Source organism: Engystomops pustulosus, chromosome 7 (genome assembly GCF_040894005.1).
Source record: "Engystomops pustulosus chromosome 7, aEngPut4.maternal, whole genome shotgun sequence".
Lineage (NCBI taxonomy): Eukaryota > Metazoa > Chordata > Amphibia > Anura > Leptodactylidae > Engystomops > Engystomops pustulosus.
The window spans coordinates 177,460,426-177,487,260 of NC_092417.1; the positions used below are offsets into that span (position 1 = coordinate 177,460,426).

Consider the following 26,835-nt stretch of genomic DNA (forward strand, 5'->3'; position numbering starts at 1 on the left):
TGATGTGCCACAATCCGAGCGCGTGTGGCAAAATCCCGAGGCAATTTAGCGCAAAACGGAAATGTTCAGGAGACCCGACGAAATTACGGCGTTCGGACCCTTAGTAAATGAGCCCCATTGGGGAAGATTTACTTACCCGGTCCATTCGCGATCCAGCGGTGTGTTCTCTGTGCTGGATTCGGGTCCGGCCGGGATTTATTAAGGTAGTTCCTCTGCCGTCCACCAGGTGGCGCTGCTGTGCTGAAAAGCATCGGAACGCGCTGGAGTTCACCGGCTCGGGCTGAGTGAAGGTAAAAGCAAGCTCCGGGACACATTTTTTGTTTTAAATGCGGTGGTTTTTCCGAATCCGTCGGGTTTTCGTTCGGCCACACCCCCCGATTTCCGGCGCGTGCATGCCGGCGCCGATGCGCCACAATCCGATCGCGTGCGCCAAAATCCCAGGGCAATTCAGGGGAAATCGGCGCAAATCGGAAATATTCGGGTAACACGTCGGGAAAACGCAAATCGGGCCCTTAGTAAATGAGCCCCAGTGTGTCATGTGATAACACGGCGACAGTATTTTGACTTACTTATGAGTGAATTTCCAATAATTTCTCTCTAGTCTTTCTGTAGTGCCGTGGATAGGAGTAAAGAGAGATATATCAGTGTGACACTAGAGGGCGCTGTTCTCATATGTTGTAGAGTCTTAATGTAAAACCGCAACATTGTAACAAAGATGTAACATTATCCCATGTGTTTATTGTACAGAGATGAACTCTTCTGTCTTATTCTGTGGGGCTGTAGTGTTGTACTTAGGTTTTATATTGCTATGTGTACTACTCCATTATGGAAAGTTTTGTTCCTATAAAGTACATATAGGAAGACAACACTGAGTGCAAAAACTCTGAAAAACTGATCCTTATCCATGTGTGACCTGTGACTACTACAAATCTTCTACCAGCGTCTTCACAGCTTCTCGTCATTTATTCTCATGCTGATACTGCCCCCAGGAGGTGACTGTACTAACTGCACAATATAATGAATTCTGTCTTATAACTGTATAACACAAGGCAGAGATCTTGCACCGCTGAGCTCTTGGGGTTATAAATGGTTAGGATATAAGTGGGGGTCTGAGCAGGGGTGATCCTAAACTTTCTGCTGCCTGAGGCGAGCCATAGAACAGCGCCCCCTCTGCCCCGTCCAGTAGTAATATGTCAGGTTATTTTTTTTAGTAGGTGGGTTTTTCATGCAGTGTCACTGCATCAGGTGTCAAGAGACACAATTTTAAGCTTCCGATCGTGCTTTGTAGCAGGCGACTGCGCCCCTGATTCGTCCCCCCATCCTGCGGCAGGTGGTGATGCCTGAGGCAAGAGGCTCAACTCCATACAAAAGGAAAAACTTCAGCACCTCCATGTGAATCCATATAAAATAATAGCTTTATTTCATCCACATAAAAATCCAGACATCACGATCATGGACAAAGTAAAAAACCGACGCGTTTCGTCCTACCGGACTTAGTCATGGCTTGCATTTTTTAGGTTGTGCACTGATTTGTATATACACTCACCGGCCACTTTATTAGGTCCACCTGTCCAACTGCTCGTTAACACTTCATTTCTAATCAGCCAATCACATGGCGGCAGTGCATTTAGGCATGTAGACATGGTCAAGACAATCTCCTGCAGTTCTCCCGAGCATCAGTATGGGGAAGAAAGGTGATTTGTGGCCTTTGAACGTGGCATGGTTGTTGGTGCCAGAAGGGCTGGTCTGAGTATTTCAGAAACTGCTGATCTACTGGGATTTTCACGCACAACCATCTCTAGGGTTTACAGAGAATGGTCCGAAAAAGAAAAAACATCCAGTGAGCGGCAGTTCTGTGGGCGGAAATGCCTTGTTGATGCCAGAGGTCAGAGGAGAATGGGCAGACTGGTTCGAGCTGATAGAAAGGCAACAGTGACTCAAATCGCCACCCGTTACAACCAAGGTAGGCAGAAGAGCATCTCTGAACACACAGTACGTCCAACTTTGAGGCAGATGGGCTACAGCAGCAGAAGACCACACCAGGTGCCACTCCTTTCAGCTAAGAACAGGAAACTGAGGCTACAATTTGCACAAGCTCATCGAAATTGGACAGTAGAAGATTGGAAAAACGTTGCCTGGTCTGATGAGTCTCGATTTCTGCTGCGACATTCGGATGGTAGGGTCAGAATTTGGCGTCAACAACATGAAAGCATGGATCCATCCTGCCTTGTATCAGCGGGTCAGGCTGGTGGTGGTGGTGTCATGGATCCATCCTGCCTTGTATCAGCGGCTCAGGCTGGTGGTGGTGGTGTCATGGATCCATCCTGCCTTGTATCAGCGGGTCAGGCTGGTGGTGGTGGTGTCATGGATCCATCCTGCCTTGTATCAGCGGGTCAGGCTGGTGGTGGTGGTGTCATGGATCCATCCTGCCTTGTATCAGCGGGTCAGGCTGGTGGTGGTGGTGTCATGGATCCATCCTGCCTTGTATCAGCGGGTCAGGCTGGTGGTGGTGGTGTCATGGATCCATCCTGCCTTGTATCAGCGGGTCAGGCTGGTGGTGGTGGTGTCATGGATCCATCCTGCCTTGTATCAGCGGGTCAGGCTGGTGGTGGTGGTGTCATGGATCCATCCTGCCTTGTATCAGCGGGTCAGGCTGGTGGTGGTGGTGTCATGGATCCATCCTGCCTTGTATCAGCGGCTCAGGCTGGTGGTGGTGGTGTCATGGATCCATCCTGCCTTGTATCAGCGGGTCAGGCTGGTGCTGGTGGTGTCATGGATCCATCCTGCCTTGTATCAGCGGCTCAGGCTGGTGGTGGTGGTGTCATGGATCCATCCTGCCTTGTATCAGCGGCTCAGGCTGGTGGTGGTGGTGTCATGGATCCATCCTGCCTTGTATCAGCGGGTCAGGCTGGTGGTGGTGGTGTCATGGATCCATCCTGCCTTGTATCAGCGGCTCAGGCTGGTGGTGGTGGTGTCATGGATCCATCCTGCCTTGTATCAGCGGGTCAGGCTGGTGGTGGTGGTGGTGTCATGGATCCATCCTGCCTTGTATCAGCGGGTCAGGCTGGTGGTGGTGGTGTCATGGATCCATCCTGCCTTGTATCAGCGGGTCAGGCTGGTGGTGGTGGTGTCATGGATCCATCCTGCCTTGTATCAGCGGGTCAGGCTGGTGGTGGTGGTGTCATGGATCCATCCTGCCTTGTATCAGCGGCTCAGGCTGGTGGTGGGGGTGTCATGGATCCATCCTGCCTTGTATCAGCGGGTCAGGCTGGTGGTGCTGGTGTCATGGATCCATCCTGCCTTGTATCAGCGGGTCAGGCTGGTGGTGGTGGTGTCATGGATCCATCCTGCCTTGTATCAGCGGGTCAGGCTGGTGGTGGTGGTGTCATGGATCCATCCTGCCTTGTATCAGCGGGTCAGGCTGGTGGTGGTGGTGTCATGGATCCATCCTGCCTTGTATCAGCGGGTCAGGCTGGTGGTGGTGGTGTCATGGATCCATCCTGCCTTGTATCAGCGGGTCAGGCTGGTGGTGGTGGTGTCATGGATCCATCCTGCCTTGTATCAGCGGGACAGGCTGGTGGTGGTGGTGTCATGGATCCATCCTGCCTTGTATCAGCGGCTCAGGCTGGTGGTGGTGGTGTCATGGATCCATCCTGCCTTGTATCAGCGGGTCAGGCTGGTGGTGGTGGTGTCATGGATCCATCCTGCCTTGTATCAGCGGCTCAGGCTGGTGCTGGTGTCATGGATCCATCCTGCCTTGTATCAGCGGCTCAGGCTGGTGGTGGTGGTGTCATGGATCCATCCTGCCTTGTATCAGCGGCTCAGGCTGGTGGTGGTGGTGTCATGGATCCATCCTGCCTTGTATCAGCGGCTCAGGCTGGTGGTGGTGGTGTCATGGATCCATCCTGCCTTGTATCAGCGGGTCAGGCTGGTGGTGGTGGTGTCATGGATCCATCCTGCCTTGTATCAGCGGGTCAGGCTGGTGGTGGTGGTGTCATGGATCCATCCTGCCTTGTATCAGCGGGTCAGGCTGGTGGTGGTGGTGCCATGGATCCATCCTGCCTTGTATCAGCGGCTCAGGCTGGTGGTGGTGGTGTCATGGATCCATCCTGCCTTGTATCAGCGGGTCAGGCTGGTGGTGGTGGTGTCATGGATCCATCCTGCCTTGTATCAGCGGGTCAGGCTGGTGGTGGTGGTGTCATGGATCCATCCTGCCTTGTATCAGCGGCTCAGGCTGGTGGTGGTGGTGTCATGGATCCATCCTGCCTTGTATCAGCGGGTCAGGCTGGTCCTGGTGGTGTCATGGTGTCTTTGGGCCCCTTGGTACAACGCCACAGCCTACCTGAGTATTGTTGCTGCCCATGTCCATCCCTTTATGAGCACAATGTACCCTGTAACATCTGATGGCTACTTTCAGCAGGATAATGCACCATGTCATAAAGCTGGAATCATCTCAGACTGGTTTCTTGAACATGACAATGAGGTCACTGGACACAAATGGCCTCCACAGTCACCAGATCTCAATCCAATAGAGCATCTTTGGGATGTGGTGGAACGGGAGATTCGCATCATGGATGTGCAGCCGACAAATCTGCGACAACTGTGTGATGCCATCATGTCACTATGGAGCAAAATCTCTGAGGAGCTTCCAGCACCTTGTTGTATCTATGCCACGAAGAATTGAGGCAGTTCTGAAGGCAAAAGGGGGTCCAACCCGTTACTAGCATGGTGGACCTAATAAAGTGGCCGCTGAGTGTATGTGCCCTTGTTCTAGGCGAGTCCTGATGTGATAGAACATATATAGATTATAACAAGTGTGAAAAAGCTAATGTTTTTTTTTTTTTTGGAAGATGTTTTTATATGTTATTAGGTTGTGAAGGTTGAACACTTTTCAGTTCACACGCAATTATCAGAGTTCAGGTGCGACTGATTGCACATCCGGTATAAGAATGCTGGGTGCACAACCGAAAAAATGATTTTTTTTTAGGTTGACCTTGGAAGATTTGGCTAAATGCGCTCACGTTTTGGAGAAAGCTACTTAGACAGGGTATCTTTTTTAGCCCTGCATTCCCATCACCCGGGCTGCACAATTAATCCGTTCTAGGCTATAAAATAGAGGACGACCCTAGCACCCACGCGATTCCAAGTGCTGCCCCCCCTCCAGGCCATGGTTAAAGGGAACCTGATTTTCACTAAAGACAGGTTGCAGAAGCCCATCACACCTGCAGTGCAAATATGTCTTTCTGCCTTTTCTAAGCATTTGCATTACAATATAATTGTGTGTTATAACTTACTCTTGCATCCTGACAAAATCCTGGGGTAGTCCCAGGGGTTGGGCTTTGGTTTAGATGCATTTCAAAAAACAACATGTGCCTTGTCTGTGTTACTGACTCCTCAGAGCTTGGCCCCCACCTTTGTGCTCCTGTACAGCTCCACCTCCTGCTCCTTCTCAGAGGTCACAACCTGGTGAGATGACATTTACAATCTGTCTTTAGTAAAAATTAGGTGCCTGGTGACAGGTTCCCTTTAAAGCGTCCCCTATATACAGACTTACAGAGGTAACATTAGTCATTCTGAAGACAGGGAACAAGGGCTGCCATAGACCCCGGACGTCTTCCCTATCCCCCCCCCCCTGTTGCGTCCCCCCAAACCTTCCTCACATCCAGACAGCTCTCCCAGGATGCATTTTTTATATGGGGTCCATATGTGGGCTGCACTGTACATGTGGGGGTTGTATACAGAGCAAGGGTGTCAAGGTGGAGGATATTGTGTAGGGTAGAGGGTCCCTGGGGTAAGTCAGAGAGAAGTAGTTAAGGGTCCCATGTAGAGTAGTTGGGGGGGTCTTGATTTTTTGGGTCCGTCCATTAGGAAGAATAGAGGTCACATGGGGACCATGGGGTGCAAATACTGGGATCACATCAGTGGGGTGCAGTCTACATTTGGTGATGTGTGGGGGGCACATGAGGAGCAGTGACCGGCAGACGGGGTTCAGTTTACGATATTGGTGTCCCTATATAACACCTGTGAGGACCATGCAGAGGGTGGGGTCACATGCAAAGCATTCAGGGGTCCATGGGGTGCAGACTGTTACATGAGGGGGTCACTAGGCTAATGCCTGTGGGGTGCAGTCATGTGGTAAGGGTGGGGGGTCACATGCAGAGTGATCAGGGGTCCATGGGGTGCAGACTGTTACATGAGGGGGTCACTGGGCTAATGCCTGTGGGGTGCAGTCATGTGGTAAGGGTGGGGGGTCACATGCAGAGTGATCAGGGGTCCATGGGGTGCAGACTGTTACATGAGGGGGTCACTGGGCTAATGCCTGTGGGGTGCAGTCATGTGGTAAGGGTGGGGGCTCACATGCAGAGTGATCAGGGGTCCATGGGGTGCAGACTGTTACATGAGGGGGTCACTGGGCTAATGCCTGTGGGGTGCAGTCATGTGGTAAGGGTGGGGGGTCACATGCAGAGCATTCAGGGGTCCATGGGGTGCAGACTGTTACATGAGGGGGTCACTGGGCTAATGCCTGTGGGGTGCAGTCATGTGGTAAGGGTGGGGGCTCACATGCAGAGTGATCAGGGGTCCATGGGGTGCAGACTGTTACATGAGGGGGTCACTGGGCTAATGCCTGTGGGGTGCAGTCATGTAGTAAGGGTGGGGGGTCACATGCAGAGTGATCAGGGGTCCATGGGGTGCAGACTGTTACATGAGGGGGTCACTGGGCTAATGCCTGTGGGGTGCAGTCATGTGGTAAGGGTGGGGGGTCACATGCAGAGTGATCAGGGGTCCATGGGGTGCAGACTGTTACATGAGGGGGTCACTGGGCTAATGCCTGTGGGGTGCAGTCATGTGGTAAGGGTGGGGGGTCACATGCAGAGTGATCAGGGGTCCATGGGGTGCAGACTGTTACATGAGGGGGTCACTGGGCTAATGCCTGTGGGGTGCAGTCATGTAGTAAGGGTGGGGGGTCACATGCAGAGTGATCAGGGGTCCATGGGGTGCAGACTGTTACATGAGGGGGTCACTGGGCTAATGCCTGTGGGGTGCAGTCATGTGGTAAGGGTGGGGGGTCACATGCAGAGTGATCAGGGGTCCATGGGGTGCAGACTGTTACATGAGGGGGTCACTGGGCTAATGCCTGTGGGGTGCAGTCATGTGGTAAGGGTGGGGGATCACATGCAGAGTGATCAGGGGTCCATGGGGTGCAGACTGTTACATGAGGGGGTCACTCGGCTAATGCCTGTGGGGTGCAGTCATGTGGTAAGGGTGGGGGGTCACATGCAGAGTGATCAGGGGTCCATGGGGTGCAGACTGCTACATGAGGGGGTCACTCGGCTAATGCCTGTGGGGTGCAGTCATGTGGTAAGGGTGGGGGGTCACATGCAGAGTGATCAGGGGTCCATGGGGTGCAGACTGTTACATGAGGGGGTCACTGGGCTAATGCCTGTGGGGTGCAGTCATGTGGTAAGGGTGGGGGGTCACATGCAGAGTGATCAGGGGTCCATGGGGTGCAGACTGTTACATGAGGGGGTCACTGGGCTAATGCCTGTGGGGTGCAGTCATGTGGTAAGGGTGGGGGGTCACATGCAGAGTGATCAGGGGTCCATGGGGTGCAGACTGTTACATGAGGGGGTCACTGGGCTAATGCCTGTGGGGTGCAGTCATGTGGTAAGGGTGGGGGGTCACATGCAGAGTGATCAGGGGTCCATGGGGTGCAGACTGTTACATGAGGGGGTCACTGGGCTAATGCCTGTGGGGTGCAGTCATGTGGTAAGGGTGGGGGGGTCACATGCAGAGTGATCAGGGGTCCATGGGGTGCAGACTGTTACATGAGGGGGTCACTGGGCTAATGCCTGTGGGGTGCAGTCATGTGGTAAGGGTGGGGGGTTACATGCAGAGTGATCAGGGGTCCATGGGGTGCAGACTGTTACATGAGGGGGTCACTGGGCTAATGCCTGTGGGGTGCAGTCATGTGGTAAGGGTGGGGGGTCACATGCAGAGTGATCAGGGGTCCATGGGGTGCAGACTGTTACATGAGGGGGTCACTGGGCTAATGCCTGTGGGGTGCAGTCATGTGGTAAGGGTGGGGGGTCACATGCAGAGTGATCAGGGGTCCATGGGGTGCAGACTGTTACATGAGGGGGTCACTGGGCTAATGCCTGTGGGGTGCAGTCATGTGGTAAGGGTGGGGGGTCACATGCAGAGTGATCAGGGGTCCATGGGGTGCAGACTGTTACATGAGGGGGTCACTGGGCTAATGCCTGTGGGGTGCAGTCATGTAGTAAGGGTGGGGGGTCACATGCAGAGTGATCAGGGGTCCATGGGGTGCAGACTGTTACATGAGGGGGTCACTGGGCTAATGCCTGTGGGGTGCAGTCATGTGGTAAGGGTGGGGGGTCACATGCAGAGTGATCAGGGGTCCATGGGGTGCAGACTGTTACATGAGGGGGTCACTGGGCTAATGCCTGTGGGGTGCAGTCATGTGGTAAGGGTGGGGGATCACATGCAGAGTGATCAGGGGTCCATGGGGTGCAGACTGTTACATGAGGGGGTCACTGGGCTAATGCCTGTGGGGTGCAGTCATGTGGTAAGGGTGGGGGGTCACATGCAGAGTGATCAGGGGTCCATGGGGTGCAGACTGTTACATGAGGGGGTCACTCGGCTAATGCCTGTGGGGTGCAGTCATGTGGTAAGGGTGGGGGGTCACATGCAGAGTGATCAGGGGTCCATGGGGTGCAGACTGTTACATGAGGGGGTCACTGGGCTAATGCCTGTGGGGTGCAGTCATGTGGTAAGGGTGGGGGGTCACATGCAGAGTGATCAGGGGTCCATGGGGTGCAGACTGTTACATGAGGGGGTCACTGGGCTAATGCCTGTGGGGTGCAGTCATGTGGTAAGGGTGGGGGGTCACATGCAGAGTGATCAGGGGTCCATGGGGTGCAGACTGTTACATGAGGGGGTCACTGGGCTAATGCCTGTGGGGTGCAGTCATGTGGTAAGGGTGGGGGGTCACATGCAGAGTGATCAGGGGTCCATGGGGTGCAGACTGTTACATGAGGGGGTCACTGGGCTAATGCCTGTGGGGTGCAGTCATGTGGTAAGGGTGGGGGGTCACATGCAGAGTGATCAGGGGTCCATGGGGTGCAGACTGTTACATGAGGGGGTCACTGGGCTAATGCCTGTGGGGTGCAGTCATGTAGTAAGGGTGGGGGGTCACATGCAGAGTGATCAGGGGTCCATGGGGTGCAGACTGTTACATGAGGGGGTCACTGGGCTAATGCCTGTGGGGTGCAGTCATGTGGTAAGGGTGGGGGGGTCACATGCAGAGTGATCAGGGGTCCATGGGGTGCAGACTGTTACATGAGGGGGTCACTGGGCTAATGCCTGTGGGGTGCAGTCATGTGGTAAGGGTGGGGGGTTACATGCAGAGTGATCAGGGGTCCATGGGGTGCAGACTGTTACATGAGGGGGTCACTGGGCTAATGCCTGTGGGGTGCAGTCATGTGGTAAGGGTGGGGGGTCACATGCAGAGTGATCAGGGGTCCATGGGGTGCAGACTGTTACATGAGGGGGTCACTGGGCTAATGCCTGTGGGGTGCAGTCATGTGGTAAGGGTGGGGGGTCACATGCAGAGTGATCAGGGGTCCATGGGGTGCAGACTGTTACATGAGGGGGTCACTGGGCTAATGCCTGTGGGGTGCAGTCATGTGGTAAGGGTGGGGGGTCACATGCAGAGTGATCAGGGGTCCATGGGGTGCAGACTGTTACATGAGGGGGTCACTGGGCTAATGCCTGTGGGGTGCAGTCATGTGGTAAGGGTGGGGGGTCACATGCAGAGTGATCAGGGGTCCATGGGGTGCAGACTGTTACATGAGGGGGTCACTGGGCTAATGCCTGTGGGGTGCAGTCATGTGGTAAGGGTGGGGGGTCACATGCAGAGTGATCAGGGGTCCATGGGGTGCAGACTGTTACATGAGGGGGTCACTGGGCTAATGCCTGTGGGGGTGCAGTCATGTGGTAAGGGTGGGGGCTCACATGCAGAGTGATCAGGGGTCCATGGGGTGCAGACTGTTACATGAGGGGGTCACTGGGCTAATGCCTGTGGGGTGCAGTCATGTGGTAAGGGTGGGGGGTCACATGCAGAGTGATCAGGGGTCCATGGGGTGCAGACTGTTACATGAGGGGGTCACTGGGCTAATGCCTGTGGGGTGCAGTCATGTAGTAAGGGTGGGGGGTCACATGCAGAGTGATCAGGGGTCCATGGGGTGCAGACTGTTACATGAGGGGGTCACTGGGCTAATGCCTGTGGGGTGCAGTCATGTAGTAAGGGTGGGGGGTCACATGCAGAGTGATCAGGGGTCCATGGGGTGCAGACTGTTACATGAGGGGGTCACTGGGCTAATGCCTGTGGGGTGCAGTCATGTGGTAAGGGTGGGGGGTCACATGCAGAGTGATCAGGGGTCCATGGGGTGCAGACTGTTACATGAGGGGGTCACTGGGCTAATGCCTGTGGGGGTGCAGTCATGTGGTAAGGGTGGGGGGTCACATGCAGAGTGATCAGGGGTCCATGGGGTGCAGACTGTTACATGAGGGGGTCACTGGGCTAATGCCTGTGGGGTGCAGTCATGTGGTAAGGGTGGGGGGTCACATGCAGAGTGATCAGGGGTCCATGGGGTGCAGACTGTTACATGAGGGGGTCACTGGGCTAATGCCTGTGGGGTGCAGTCATGTGGTAAGGGTGGGGGCTCACATGCAGAGTGATCAGGGGTCCATGGGGTGCAGACTGTTACATGAGGGGGTCACTGGGCTAATGCCTGTGGGGTGCAGTCATGTGGTAAGGGTGGGGGGTCACATGCAGAGTGACCAGGGGTCCATGGGGTGCAGACTGTTACATGAGGGGGTCACTGGGCTAATGCCTGTGGGGTGCAGTCATGTGGTAAGGGTGGGGGGTCACATGCAGAGTGATCAGGGGTCCATGGGGTGCAGACTGTTACATGAGGGGGTCACTGGGCTAATGCCTGTGGGGTGCAGTCATGTGGTAAGGGTGGGGGGTCACATGCAGAGTGACCAGGGGTCCATGGGGTGCAGACTGTTACATGAGGGGGTCACTGGGCTAATGCCTGTGGGGGTACAGTCATGTGGTAAGGGTGGGGGGTCACATGCAGAGTGATCAGGGGTCCATGGGGTGCAGACTGTTACATGAGGGGGTCACTGGGCTAATGCCTGTGGGGTGCAGTCATGTGGTAAGGGTGGGGGGTCACATGCAGAGTGATCAGGGGTCCATGGGGTGCAGACTGTTACATGAGGGGGTCACTGGGCTAATGCCTGTGGGGTGCAGTCATGTGGTAAGGGTGGGGGGTCACATACAGAGCATTCAGGGGTCCATGGGGTGCAGACTGTTACATGAGGGGGTCACTGGGCTAATGCCTGTGGGGTGCAGTCATGTGGTAAGGGTGGGGGGTCACATGCAGAGTGATCAGGGGTCCATGGGGTGCAGACTGTTACATGAGGGGGTCACTGGGCTAATGCCTGTGGGGTGCAGTCATGTGGTAAGGGTGGGGGGGTCACATGCAGAGTGATCAGGGGTCCATGGGGTGCAGACTGTTACATGAGGGGGTCACTGGGCTAATGCCTGTGGGGTGCAGTCATGTGGTAAGGGTGGGGGGTCACATGCAGAGCATTCAGGGGTCCATGGGGTGCAGACTGTTACATGAGGGGGTCACTGGGCTAATGCCTGTGGGGTGCAGTCATGTGGTAAGGGTGGGGGGTCACATGCAGAGTGATCAGGGGTCCATGGGGTGCAGACTGTTACATGAGGGGGTCACTCGGCTAATGCCTGTGGGGTGCAGTCATGTGGTAAGGGTGGGGGGTCACATGCAGAGTGATCAGGCGTCCATGGGGTGCAGACTGTTACATGAGGGGGTCACTGGGCTAATGCCTGTGGGGTGCAGTCATGTGGTAAGGGTGGGGGGTCACATGCAGAGTGATCAGGGGTCCATGGGGTGCAGACTGTTACATGAGGGGGTCACTGGGCTAATGCCTGTGGGGTGTAGTCATGTGGTAAGGGTGGGGGGGTCACATGCAGAAGGCTCAGGGGTCCATTTTGTTTTACATGGGGGGTCTCTAAGCTAATGTCTTTGTGTTTCAGTCATGTGGTAGAGTTTGGGGTCACATGCAGACTGTTCAGGGGTCTTCTAGGTAATGTCTGTAGGTGCAGTCTGCCTCTGTGGGGTATAGGGGGATAACATGAGGGTCTCTGGGGGTAAATCCGTAGCACCTGCTCTGCACTTGACCCCTCTGAGCACTTGTAGACTGAAGGCAGCCATTTCCTGTTCTAGAGATCCTGGTAACCCACCATACCCAGCATGCAGCAGGAAACAGGAAGTGGCCGCCCGTGCCACTACGGTCACATGACCTCCGGTACCATGTGATCGGTGACGTCACTCCAACTTCTGGTAACTCCGTACGGAGACATTGGTGAGAGGAGGAAGAGGTCTCTGCCGGGAGCGGGAGCGCAGGAGCCGGTGAGTGCGGGGCCTCCAGGACGGAGCCGTCACAGGAGTTTCCCATCACATGCAGGTGCCCCCCTGCAGTGACCTGACAATGGTACAGTCCGCTCCCAGCAGAGAAGTGGTCACCCATGAGCCGGGGGGCTGCCTAGTGACCCTGACATCTGCCCCCTCATTATGTCCTGATGCAGGGATGGGGGGGGGGGCTTGTGTGTTTTGGAATCAGACCTGATCCTAGGAGTCAAATCAAACTTCTGTGCCCTAAAAGAGCGCGACATGTACCGTCCCTTTAAGTGGATCATACGTTTAGCCATTGCTTTTTTTTTTTTTTTTTTTTATCTATGGAGCCGAAAAGTGGTTTCTGTGGGAAGGAGCGGCTGTCCCTGGTTGATTTTTGACAGATCTGTGTGTGTATAATGGGGCGGGGGGCAGGTTTGGGAGAGTTTTTTTGATTGCACAACATGAAAAGTTGTCCTTCGATAGGAAATAACCAATGGAAGACCCTCCCGCAATCACCGCCGGTCACGTAAAGGGGGGACCATGCTCTTGTGATCAGTGATCGGACCCCCCACAACAATCACAGCCTTATGCACCTGAGACAACCCCTTTAAGGAGGAGGCGGTTCACACCATGTTTTTGTTTACATTGTGGGAATAGTTACACGGGAGAGATGTAACCCCACAAGGATCACTTAAAGGGGTTTTACCAATGTAGACCCTTACCCACCATTAAGGGGGATGTGTAATGAACACACTAACTGCTGGGACCCCCTTCCCCTTTGTCCTCTGTACATGTGCCCCCTGTCCCTACATGGGGGGACCCCCACTAATTAGTTTAGTATCTTCTGTCCTATTCGATGACCTTTAATCATGTGACAACCCCTTGACCCAGCAGAGGACTATCAGCACCTAATGGGTTAAAAGGATCTTACTACTTCGTTTTTTTTATTCTGTTTTGACCCTTTAAGGTAAGAAATCTACAGGTACAACCCCTTTAAGTGGTGGTTTTCTCCTCCTGTATATCGGGAGCGCAGCCCCCCCCCCCCCACCCTCTGTCCCCGTGCGCAGAGCGGACAAGCGTCTGGTTAACCCTTTGCTCCGGAGGCTCCTGGAATGTTGGGAATGCACTTCCTAACCTTGTGATGGAAAAGGAAAGCAATGGTGGAAATTCCGTCCAGACTGCAGGACTCTCCGGGTGATGTCATGCTCTGCGCCCTGTGACTCCCCAGCTGCTGCACGGCATGCTGGGACTTGTAGTGCAGCAGCTGCTGTGCAGTCGGGGGGAGATGGGTTTCTATTATTAAAGGGGATGTTCAGCCTTTTGTGCTTTCAGATTGATCAGTGTCAGAGCAAAAGATTCCTGGTCGTCTGAAAGGGATCCTGTCAGGTTGTAGGGGGAATCCTAGTACTTGGCGGTCCGCTCCTTGGAGTATCTACCCCTAAACCCCCGGCCAGAGGTTGCTTTACAGTTTTTATGGGCAGAGTAATAATAGTTCTCCTAGTATTTTTAATTAGTATTTTTAGTTGAGGAGAAGTATAAGATGTGAAGAGTGAAAAATATACTAAACCCTGACCAGAACAGTCGCCCGTATATACATGGCAGAGATAAAGGGAACCTGTCAGCAGCTGTTATGTATTGTCCCTGGAGAGATGTGTAATCAGACCTCACACTGCTGTGCTCTGTGCTCTCTGCAGCCAGTGTTATGTATTGTCCCTGGAGAGCTGTGTAATCAGACCTCACACTGCTGTGCTCTGTGCTCTCTGCAGCCAGTGTTATGTATTGTCACTGGAGAGATGTGTAATCAGACCTCACACTGCTGTGCTCTGTGCTCTCTGCAGCCAGTGTTATGTATTGTCCCTGGAGAGATGTGTAATCAGACCTCACACTGCTGTGCTCTGTGCTCTCTGCAGCCAGTGTTATGTATTGTCCCTGGAGAGATGTGTAATCAGACCTCACACTGCTGTGCTCTGTGCTCTCTGCAGCCAGTGTTATGTATTGTCCCTGAAGAGATGTGTAATCAGACCTCACACTGCTGTGCTCTGTGCTCTCTGCAGACAGTGTTATGTATTGTCTCTGGAGAGATGTGTAATCAGACCTCACACTGCTGTGCTCTGTGCTCTCTGCAGCCAGTGTTATGTATTGTCCCTGGAGAGATGTGTAACCAGACCTCACACTGCTGTGCTCTGTGCTCTCTGCAGCCAGTGTTATGTACTGTCCCTGGAGAGATGTGTAATCAGACCTCACACTGCTGTGCTCTGTGCTCTCTGCAGCCAGTGTTATGTATTGTCCCTGGAGAGATGTGTAATCAGACCTCACACTGCTGTGCTCTGTGTTCTTTGCAGCCAGTGTTATGTACTGTCCCTGGAGAGATGTGTAATCAGACCTCACACTGCTGTGCTCTGTGCTCTCTGCAGCCAGTGTTATGTATTGTCCCTGGAGAGATGTGTAATCAGACCTCACACTGCTGTGCTCTGTGCTCTCTGCAGCCAGTGTTATGTATTGTCCCTAGAGAGATGTGTAATCAGACCTCACACTGCTGTGCTCTGTGCTCTCTGCAGCCAGTGTTATGTATTGTCCCTGGAGAGATGTGTAATCAGACCTCACACTGCTGTGCTCTGTGCTCTCTGCAGCCAGTGTTATGTATTGTCCCTGGAGAGATGTGTAATCATACCTCACACTGCTGTGCTCTGTGCTCTCTGCAGCCAGTGTTATGTATTGTCCCTGGAGAGATGTGTAATCAGACCTCACACTGCTGTGCTCTGTGCTCTCTGCAGCCAGTGTTATGTATTGTCCCTGGAGAGATGTGTAATCAGACCTCACACTGCTGTGCTCTCTGCAGCCAGTGTTATGTATTGTCCCTGGAGAGATGTGTAATCAGACCTCACACTGCTGTGCTCTGTGCTCTCTGCAGCCAGTGCTATGTATTGTCCCTGGAGAGATGTGTAATCAGACCTCACACTGCTGTGCTCTGTGCTCTCTGCAGCCAGTGTTATGCATTGTCCCTGGAGAGATGTGTAATCAGACCTCACACTGCTGTGCTCTGTGCTCTCTGCAGCCAGTGTTATGTATTGTCCCTGGAAAGATGTGTAATCAGACCTCACACTGCTGTGCTCTGTGCTCTCTGCAGCCAGTGTTATGTATTGTCCCTGGAGAGATGTGTAATCAGACCTCACACTGCTGTGCTCTGTGCTCTCTGCAGCCAGTGTTATGTATTATCCCTGGAGAGATGTGTAATCAGACCTTTGTTTATGTTGTTAGTAGCAGCAGGACTGTGATATATGGATTTATATTCCAGGTTTGTAGCTTCACCAGGTGCATTGGAAGTGTATCCTCACACTGCTGTGCTGTGTGCAGCCAGTGAACTTGTTCTGTAATAGACAGTCAGTCCTGTGGCTCCTGGGGGCCCCGCACATGTCAGCCATTGCTCAGATGTTCTCTTTGCTTCCCCCCTAGATGGTGCAGAGACCCCCAGAAGCCGTGTGACTATGAGTCTGGTGAACTCCGGGGGCGGCTTCGAGGGCTGGGACTCCGATGACGGTTGCTGCGGAGCCATGGCCACTGCTTGTGCATCAAACACCAAGGAGGATGCGGTCAGCCCCTCAGTGGAGACCCCCGGGGGGACCCCCACCAGCCTGGGCCTGGAGGAGGCACAAGGATATGACGTGGAGTTCGATCCCCCGCTGGAGAGCAAGTACGAGTGTCCCATCTGCCTGATGGCCCTGAGGGAGCCCCTGCAGACCCCCTGCGGCCACCGCTTCTGTAAGGCTTGTATCCTGAAGTCCATCAGGTGAGTGCGGGGGCCGCGCCATAGAGAGAGAAGCTCATTGGTATTCATTGCTTTGTAAGGATCGGCCCGAGATCCCTTGTGTCCCCCAAGAGCTGATTGGTGGGGGGCCGATGTCTTGCACCCCTACCAATCAGATCCTGAGCCTGAGGGTCCAAGCTAGGGATAAGTCAGTAGTTCCCCCGCCACGCCACTGCCCCTGGAGTAGCATGTCCCCCCTTCCGGGTGTCTCTCTGCCCCCTGAGTAGCATGTCCCCCCTCCCGGGTGTCTCTCTGCCCCCTGAGTAGTATGTACCCCCCCCCCCCTCTCCGCCACGTCTCTGCCCCCTGAGTACCATGTCCCCCCCCTGCCGGGTGCCTCTGCCCCCTGAGTAGCATGTCCCCCTCTCCGCCACGTCTCTGCCCCCTGAGTAGCATGTACCCCCTGCCGGGTGTCTCTTTGCCCCCTGAGTGGCATGTCCCCCCTCCCGGGTGTCTCTCTGCCCCCTGAGTGGCATGTACCCCCTGCCGGGTGTCTCTCTGCCCCCTGAGTAGCATGTCCCCCCTCCCGGGTGTCTCTCTGCCCCCTGAGTAGCATGTACCCCCTGCCGGGTGTCTCTCTGCCCCCTGAGTAGCATGTCCCCCCTCCCGGGTGTCTCTCTGCCCCCTGAGTAGTATGTACCCCCCCCCCCCTCTCCGCCACGTCTCTGCCCCCTGAGTACCATGTCCCCCCCCTGCCGGGTGCCTCTGCCCCCTGAGTAGCATGTACCCCCTGCCGGGTGTCTCTCTGCCCCCTGAGTGGCATGTCCCCCCTCCCGGGTGTCTCTCTGCCCGCTGAGTGGCATGTCCCCCCTCCCGGGTGTCTCTCTGCCCCCTGAGTGGCATGTCCCCCCTCCCGGGTGCCCGTATACAGCCTGACCCCCCTCCATCATGTTGCTGCCACATTGTTGCCCCGTGTACAGCCTGACCCCCCTCCATCATGTTGCTGATGGATTGCATCACTTGGTAGCATTAGACTGCAGACCAGGGTTAGCAGTGCACAGAGCACAACCCCGCTGTGACATTAGGCGTGTAGCTGTGGAGGTGCCGCAGCCCCCGGCCCCCTCTCTCTGCCTCCTGCGGGTGCGGTTTTTATTAGTATCTGCAGGGATTTTGCAGGAAGTGAATAGGAAATGGACGTCGAGCTGAACTGCGATAAACTATTCCCCCCCCCCTTGTGTGGAGGAAGCAGGTGAATAAACCGGACCCCGCGTGTCATCTCCATCACCTGTTTCCATGAGCCGACTGTCCTTCCTCTGCCCTGGCGCACAAATAGATTGTCAGCTCTGCTGCTCTCCCCCACACGTCCTGTGTGCAGCCGGTCACATGGTGCGCACTCCTCTCCAGACTGTTTTATGGTAGCGGAGATGTTATCACCGGTCAGACGTGTTCAGGAGGAAATGCTGGGGGGAGGGGGGGGGGGCTGCTCGCACTTCATCATGTGCTGGGGTTTTTTTGTTCTCCCCTCCAAAAGTTACAAAAAGTTCAGAGTTTCGGTCTCATTCCTTAACCCTTTTACTGGTATTGGGAATTTTAACAGTTTTGATAGCAAGATCGTTATTGACCTCCAGAATAGGGGTCCCCTCGTCCCCAGAGAGGGTGCGGAGGGGTCCCCTCGTCCCCAGAGAGGGTGCGGAGGGGTCCCCTCGTCCCCAGAGAGGGTGCGGACAAAATTACTACATCTCTGGCAAAAAACAAGTCCTCCGGAGACCATGAGAGAATGACAAGTCAATAATACATTACATGTGCTCCAAAATGATACCATTAAAAACTACAGCTCCTCTTGTTAAAAACAAGCCTGCTTTTATAGCGGGGAAAAAGTAAATCACGCCCCTTTGGGGGGGGGGTGGAGATATTACAACCTATGCCTTAAAAATTTCAGTTCCTCTTACAATTACAAGCCAGGGACCGCTGGAAATTGACTAGTCTTGTAATACATTCCATGTACTCCAGAATAAAGCCATTAAAAACTACAGCTGCTCCAGCAAAAACAAGACCCAGTGACCCTGCTTTGATGGTGGGAGGAGTTAATCATGTCCTTTTTGGCATTAGTTTAGGGCAACTTGTCCACCTTGTACCAGGTCCATGGAGTCTCTGCACGTGAATGGTGTCGGCCCAGGTTGCGGTCGTGTCATGTCCGTGGTATAATTCCTTATGTCTGTTCTTTCTTCCAGGGATGCAGGACCCAAGTGTCCGGTGGATAATGACCTCCTCCTGGAGAACCAGCTGTTCCCCGATAACTTTGCCAAAAGAGAGATTCTTTCCCTTACCGTCAAATGTCCCAGCCAGGACTGCGCCACCAAGATGGAGCTGAGGAATCTGGAGGTAATCTCCACACTGCGCTCCTAAGTGTCTGGGTGTGGTTTAGTATTGGGTTGGGTTTATGTATGGAATGGCTCATTATGTAGCAAGGGTTTTTTTTATTTGGTGTGGCTGGTTATGTAGTTGGCTCCGGGAACGGGCCCATTCCTGTTACTTACCTACTGCCCTGTCTACAACAGAACGGGAATAGGGGGCGCACGCCTAGAACAGGATGGGGATAAGGCTTGAATGCCTACAACCGATTCTGTGATCTGTCTGTATAAATTCTGGAGCTACATAGACTTTAATGCAAATGTTCGAATTCTCTTTATCCGCAGCCACCACTAGGGGGAGCTCACTGCATACAATTTTTTTAAATGAGCTCAAATGTGCATTAAGCTCCCCCGAATGGTGGCTACAAGAACTCCACATCTTGACACCATGTCAGACAACCCTCTCTACTTACAAAATCACATATTTTGGGTCGTTGGGATTGTACCTGGTGATTGAGGCCCTGTCCCCTTCCCTTCTTTGCAGCATCACTTGGCGGTCTGTGAGTTTGCCAGCGTGGAGTGCGCGCTGTGCCAGCAGAGCTTCCAGAGGAGCCAGCTACCGCGGCACATGGAGGAGCAGTGCCCCCGACGCCTGGTGTCCTGTGACAACTGTCTGATGGAGATGCCCTACGAGGAGAAGGCGGTACGTCTGCAGGTTATGGGGCTGTTAAAGGGAAACACTTACTACAGAATTAGTAGTACCCCTTTAAGAGGAGCAGAACACATATACGGCTTTATGCCAGTTCTGCGGGGGTGGAGCATGATACATGGATTCCATCTGGTTTTGCTCCGCCCCCGCAGAGCTCACACTACACAGATGATTGTGTATCAGGAATGTTTCTTTATTGTAGCCTTCATTTCTGCAGGGACATGAGCAGACCTGCCCCTTGGCCTATGTCACGTGTGAATACTGCCAGACCGACCTCGCCCGCAAACAGGTAGGAAAGGCTTGTGTACCCGTATATAGTGACCGGTATATATACCGCTATATGAGCGACTAAGCAGCCAGCGAACGGTATCGCCTCCAAGTCCCATAATTTCTCTTATACTTTTCAGATGGCCGATCACTACGACATGGACTGCTACAAGGCGCCGATACCCTGTACATACAGTCACTTTGGATGCAAAGAAAAGGTAAATTTTATGTCTTTGTAAATTTAAAACGGTATTATAGTAGTTATATTTCTGTACATAGGGGGCAGTATTATAGTAGTTATATTCTTGTACATAGGGGGCAGTGTTATAGTAGTTATATTCTTGTACATAGGGGGCAGTATTATAGTAGTTATATTCCTGTACATAGGAGGCAGTAATATAGTAGTTATATTCTTGTACATAGGGGGCAGTATTATAGTAGTTATATTCCTGTACATAGGGGGCAGTATTATAGTAGTTATATTCTTGTACATAGGGGGCAGTATTATAGTAGTTATATTCTTGTACATAGGGGGCAGTATTATAGTAGTTATATTCCTGTACATAGGGGGCAGTATTATAGTAGTTATATTCCTGTACATAGGGGGCAGTATTATAGTAGTTATATTCTTGTACATAGGGGACAGTATTATAGTAGTTATATTCTTGTACATAGGGGGCAGTATTATAGTAGCTATATTCTTGTACATAGGGGGCAGTATTATAGTAGTTATATTCTTGTACATAGGGGACAGTATTATAGTAGTTATATTCTTGTACATAGGGGGCAGTATTATAGTAGCTATATTCTTGTACATAGGGGGCAGTATTATAGTAGTTATATTCTTGTACATAGGGGACAGTATTATAGTAGTTATATTCCTGTACATAGGGGGCAGTATTATAGTAGTTATATTCCTGTACATAGGGGGCAGTATTATAGTAGTTATATTCTTGTACATAGGGGGCAGTATTATAGTAGTTATATTCCTGTACATAGGGGGCAGTATTATAGTAGTTATATTCTTGTACATAGGGGGCAGTATTATAGTAGTTATATTCCTGTACATAGGGGCAGTATTATAGTAGTTATATTCTTGTACATAGGGGGCAGTATTATAGTAATTATATTCTTGTACATAGGGGGCAGTATTATAGTAGTTATATTCTTGTACATAGGGGGCAGTATTATAGTAGTTATATCCCTGTACATAGGGGGCAGTGTTATAGTAGTTATATTCCTGTACATAGGGGGCAGTATTATAGTAGTTATATTCTTGTACATAGGGGGCAGTGTTATAGTAGTTATATCCCTGTACATAGGGGGCAGTATTATAGTAGTTATATTCCTGTACATAGGGGGCAGTATTATAGTAGTTATATTCTTGTACATAGAGGGCAGTATTATAGTAGTTATATTCTTGTATATAGGAGGCAGTATTATAGTAGTTATATTCTTGTACATAGGGGGTAGTATTATAGTAGTTATATTCCTGTACATAGGGGGCAGTATTATAGTAGTTATATTCCTGTACATAGGGGGCAGTATTATAGTAGTTATATTCCTGTACATAGGGGGCAGTATTATAGTAGTTATATTCTTGTACATAGGAGGCAGTATTATAGTAGTTATATTCTTGTACATAGGGGGCACTATTATAGTAGTTATATTCCTGTACATAGGGGGCAGTATTATAGTAGTTATATTCCTGTATATAGGGGGCAGTATTATAGCAGTTATATTCTTGTACATAGAGGGCAGTATTATAGTAGTTATATTCTTGTATATAGGAGGCAGTATTATAGTAGCTATATTCTTATACATAGGGGCAGTATTATAGTAGTGATATTCTTGTACATAGGGGGCAGTGTTATAGTAGTTATATTCTTGTACATAGGTGGCAGTATTATAGTAGTTATATTCTTGTACATAGGGGCAGTACTATAGTAGTTATATTCCTGTACATAGGGGCAGTATTATAGTAGTTATATTCCTGTACATAGGGGGCAGTATTATAGTAGTTATATTCTTGTACATAGGGGGCAGTATTATAGTAGTTATATTCTTGTACATAGGGGGCAGTATTATAGTAGTTATATTCTTGTACATAGGGGGCAGTATTATAGTAGTTATATTCTTGTACATAGGGGGCAGTATTATAGTAGTTATATTCTTGTACATAGGGGGCAGTATTATAGTAGTTATATTCTTGTACATAGGGGGCAGTATTATAGTAGTTATATTCTTGTACATAGGGGACAGTATTATAGTAGTTATATTCCTGTACATAGGGGGCAGTGTTATAGTAGTTATATTCTTGTATATAGGGGGCAGTATTATAGTAGTTATATTCTTGTATATAGGGGGCAGTATTATAGTAGTTATATTCTTGTACATAGGGGGCAGTATTATAGTAGTTATATTCTTGTACATAGGGGCAGTATTATAGTAGTTATATTCTTGTACATAGGAGGCAGTATTATAGCAGTTATATTCCTGTACATAGGGGGCAGTATTATAGTAGTTATATTCTTGTACATAGGGGGCAGTATTATAGTAGTTATATTCTTGTACATAGGGGGCAGTATTATAGTAGTTATATTCTTGTACATAGAGGGCAGTATTATAGCAGTTATATTCCTGTACATAGGGGGCAGTATTATAGTAGTTATACTCTTGAACATAGGGGGCAGTATTATAGTAGTTATATTCTTGTACATAGGAGGCAGTATTATAGTAGTTATATTCTTGTACATAGGGGGCAGTATTATAGTAGTTATATTCTTGTACATAGAGGGCAGTATTATAGTAGTTATATTCTTGTACATAGGGGGCAGTATTATAGTAGTTATATTCTTGTACATAGGGGGCAGTATTATAGTAGTTATATTCTTGTACATAGGAGGCAGTATTATAGTAGTTATATTCTTGTACATAGGGGGCAGTATTATAGTAGTTATATTCTTGTACATAGGGGGCAGTATTATACTAGTTATATTCTTGTACATAGGGGGCAGTATTATACTAGTTATATTCTTGTACATAGGGGGCAGTATTATAGTAGTTATATTCCTGTACATAGGCGGCAGTATTATAGTAGTTATATTCCTGTACATAGGGGGCAGTATTATAGTAGTTATATTCCTGTACATAGGGGGCAGTATTATAGTAGTTATATTCCTGTACATAGGGGGCAGTATTATAGTAGTTATATTCTTGTACATAGGAGGCAGTATTATAGTAGTTATATTCCTGTACATAGGGGGCAGTATTATAGTAGTTATATTCTTGTACATAGGAGGCAGTATTATAGTAGTTATATTCTTGTACATAGGGGGCAGTATTATAGTAGTTATATTCTTGTACATAGGGGGCAGTATTATAGTAGTTATATTCTTGTACATAGGGGGCAGTATTATAGCAGTTATATTCCTGTACATAGGGGGCAGTATTATAGTAGTTATATTCTTGTACATAGGAGGCAGTATTATAGTAGTTATATTCCTGTACATAGGGGGCAGTATTATAGTAGTTATATTCCTGTACATAGGGGGCAGTATTATAGTAGTTATATTCTTGTACATAGGAGGCAGTATTATAGCAGTTATATTCCTGTACATAGGGGGCAGTATTATAGTAGTTATATTCTTGTACATAGGAGGCAGTATTATAGTAGTTATATTCCTGTACATAGGGGGCAGTATTATAGTAGTTATATTCTTGTACATAGGGGGCAGTATTATAGTAGTTATATTCTTGTACATAGGGGGCAGTATTATAGTAGTTATATTCCTGTACATAGGGGGCAGTATTATAGTAGTTATATTCCTGTACATAGGGGGCAGTATTATAGTAGTTATATTCTTGTACATAGGGGGCAGTATTATAGTAGTTATATTCTTGTACATAGGGGGCAGTATTATAGCAGTTATATTCCTGTACATAGGGGGCAGTATTATAGTAGTTATATTCTTGTACATAGGGGGCAGTATTATAGCAGTTATATTCCTGTACATAGGGAGCAGTATTATAGCAGTTATATTCCTGTACATAGGGGGCAGTATTATAGTAGTTATATTCTTGTACATAGGGGGCAGTATTATAGTAGTTATATTCTTGTACATAGGGGGCAGTATTATAGTAGTTATATTCTTGTACATAGGGGGCAGTATTATAGTAGTTATATTCCTGTACATAGGGGGTAGTATTATAGTAGTTATATTCTTGTACATAGGGGGCAGTATTATAGTAGTTATATTCTTGTACATAGGGGGCAGTATTATAGTAGTTATATTCTTGTACATAGGGGGCAGTATTATAGTAGTTATATTCCTGTACATAGGGGGCAGTATTATAGTAGATATATTCCTGTACATAGGGGGCAGTATTATAGTAGTTATATTCCTGTACATAGGGGGCAGTATTATAGTAGTTATATTCCTGTACATAGGGGGCAGTATTATAGTAGTTATATTCTTGTACATAGGGGGCAGTATTATAGTAGTTATATTCTTGTACATAGGGGGCAGTATTATAGCAGTTATATTCCTGTACATAGGGGGCAGTATTATAGTAGTTATATTCTTGTACATAGGGGGCAGTATTATAGCAGTTATATTCCTGTACATAGGGAGCAGTATTATAGCAGTTATATTCTTGTACATAGGGGGCAGTATTATAGTAGTTATATTCTTGTACATAGGGGGCAGTATTATAGTAGTTATATTCTTGTACATAGGGGGCAGTATTATAGTAGTTATATTCTTGTACATAGGGGGCAGTATTATAGTAGTTATATTCCTGTACATAGGGGGTAGTATTATAGTAGTTATATTCCTGTACATAGGAGGCAGTATTATAGTAGTTATATTCCTGTACATAGGGGGCAGTATTATAGTAGTTATATTCCTGTACATAGGGGGCAGTATTATAGTAGTTATATTCCTGTACATAGGGGGCAGTATTATAGTAGTTATATTCTTGTACATAGGGGGCAGTATTATAGTAGTTATATTCCTGTACATAGGGGGCTGTATTATAGTAAGACTTGCTGTTCTCCCTCCTACAGATGCAGAGGAATGATCTTGCCCGGCACTTGCAGGAGTTCACCCAGGCTCACATGCGGATGATGGCTCAGACCTTGCGCACCGTCAGCAGTTCCTATACCCCGGTCTCCAATATGCACAGCATGCCCCTTGACCCCAACCAGTTTGAACCTTCTCCTCCATCGTTTGCGTTGGCCCCTTCTGTCATCTCCTCCCCCCATGACTCCAGCCAACAAATCCAGAGCATGAAGGAGACGATTGAGCAGCTGGAGGCGCGTCTGGTGATTCAGGACCATCAGATCCGCGAGCTCATCGCCAAGATGGAAACCCAGACGTCGGTGGTGACGGAGCTGAAGCACACGGTCCGCGCCATGGAGGACAAGCTGGTGGAGGTGGAGGCGCAGCAGTACAATGGCGTCTTCATATGGAAGATATGCAACTTCAGTGCCCACCTGAGGAACCAGGAGGAGGAGCGGCCGGTGGTCATCCATAGTCCCGGCTTCTACACGGGAAAGCCGGGGTACAAGCTGTGCCTGCGCATGCACCTGCAGTCCCCCAGCGCCCCGCGTTGTGCCAACTACATCTCCCTCTTCGTCCACACCATGCAGGGCGACTACGACAACCTCCTGTACTGGCCCTTCCAGGGCACCATCCGCCTCTCCATCCTGGACCAGTCTGAAGGCTCCAACATTGTGGACCAGGAGGAGATCATGGACACTAAGCCGGACTTGTTGGCTTTCCAGAGGCCCACCGTCCCCCGCAACCCCAAGGGCTTTGGTTACGTCACCTTCATGCCCATCCAGGCCCTGCGGCAGCGCATGTTCGTGAAGAACGACACGTTGTTGGTGCGATGCATCGTCACCACCCAAGGGGAACTGAACAGCCCGCGGCGGGAGGGCTTCCACCCACGCAACAGCGACGGGGCAACCCTGTAGTCCCACCCCCGAGGAGAAGACACAGGACTCTGGTCCAGGGAGATGTGCTCAGGCCTCTAAGACTATAAGCAATGTCTCCAGAAGGATCAATGACGAGATTGTATATTAAATGTATTTTTACCTGATTATTCTTTTATGTTTAATGCTAGAAACGGACCTAAGGGAACCTGTCAGCAGGTGTGACCATACAGACTGCAGCCAAGTTATGTATGGACCCTGCAGAGATGTGTCATCAGACTTTTGTCTATGTTCTTATTAGCAGCAGGACTGTGATATATGGGTTTATATTCCAGGATTGTACTGCGTCCTCACACTGCTGTGCTCTGTGCTCTCTGCAGCCAGTGTTAGGTATTGTCCCTGGAGAGATGTGTAATCCAACCTCACACTGCTGTGCTCTGTGCTCCCTGCAGCCAGTGTTATGTATTGTCCTTGGAGAGATGTGTAATCAGACCTCACACTGCTGTGCTCTGTGCTCTCTGCAGCCAGTGTTATGTATTGTCCCTGGAGAGATGTGTAATCAGACCTCACACTGCTGTGCTCTGTGCTCTCTGCAGCCAGTGTTATGTATTGTCCCTGGAGAGATGTGTAATCAGACCTCACACTGCTGTGCTCTGTGCTCTCTGCAGCCAGTGTTATGTATTGTCCCTGGAGAGATGTGTAATCAGACCTCACACTGCTGTGCTCTGTGCTCTCTGCAGCCAGTGTTATGTATTGTCCCTGGAGAGATGTGTAATCAGACCTCACACTGCTGTGCTCTGTGCTCTCTGCAGCCAGTGTTATGTATTGTCCCTGGAGAGATGTGTAATCAGACCTCACACTGCTGTGCTCTGTGCTCTCTGCAGCCAGTGTTATGTATTGTCCCTGGAGAGATGTGTAATCAGACCTCACACTGCTGTGCTCTGTGCTCTCTGCAGCCAGTGTTATGTATTGTCCCTGGAGAGATGTGTAATCAGACCTCACACTGCTGTGCTCTGTGCTCTCTGCAGCCAGTGTTATGTATTGTCCCTGGAGAGATGTGTAATCAGACCTCACACTGCTGTGCTCTGTGCTCTCTGCAGCCAGTGTTATGTATTGTCCCTGGAGAGATGTGTAATCAGACCTCACACTGCTGTGCTCTGTGCTCTCTGCAGCCAGTGTTATGTATTGTCCCTGGAGAGATGTGTAATCAGACCTCACACTGCTGTGCTCTGTGCTCTCTGCAGCCAGTGTTATGTATTGTCCCTGGAGAGATGTGTAATCAGACCTCACACTGCTGTGCTCTGTGCTCTCTGCAGCCA

At 50.3% G+C, this 26,835-nt stretch overlaps 1 protein-coding gene across 1 annotated transcript; it reads left to right on the forward strand.

The window, feature by feature from the left end:
• Window positions 1-12,348: 12,348 nt before the first annotated feature.
• Window positions 12,349-25,683, forward strand: TRAF6 (TNF receptor associated factor 6). The gene is made up of 7 exons (XM_072119038.1): window positions 12,349-12,521; window positions 15,960-16,293; window positions 18,483-18,633; window positions 19,147-19,305; window positions 19,529-19,600; window positions 19,719-19,796; window positions 24,647-25,683. The coding sequence occupies exons 2-7, from the start codon at window positions 15,992-15,994 to the stop codon at window positions 25,556-25,558; spliced, it is 1,674 nt and encodes a 557-aa protein (XP_071975139.1). The 5' UTR covers window positions 12,349-12,521; window positions 15,960-15,991; the 3' UTR covers window positions 25,559-25,683.
• The last annotated feature ends 1,152 nt before the right edge of the window (window positions 25,684-26,835 follow it).

What these genes read in the sequence shown, in the direction of transcription:
- TRAF6 (XM_072119038.1), top strand. Translation starts at nt 15,992, where the DNA reads ATGAGTCTGGTGAACTCCGGGGGCGGCTTCGAGGGCTGGGACTCCGAT. An exon ending in TGTATCCTGAAGTCCATCAG is followed by an intron (nt 16,294 to 18,482) that starts GTGAGTGCGGGG and finishes TCTTTCTTCCAG; the next exon opens with GGATGCAGGACCCAAGTGTC. An exon ending in TGGAGCTGAGGAATCTGGAG is followed by an intron (nt 18,634 to 19,146) that starts GTAATCTCCACA and finishes CCTTCTTTGCAG; the next exon opens with CATCACTTGGCGGTCTGTGA.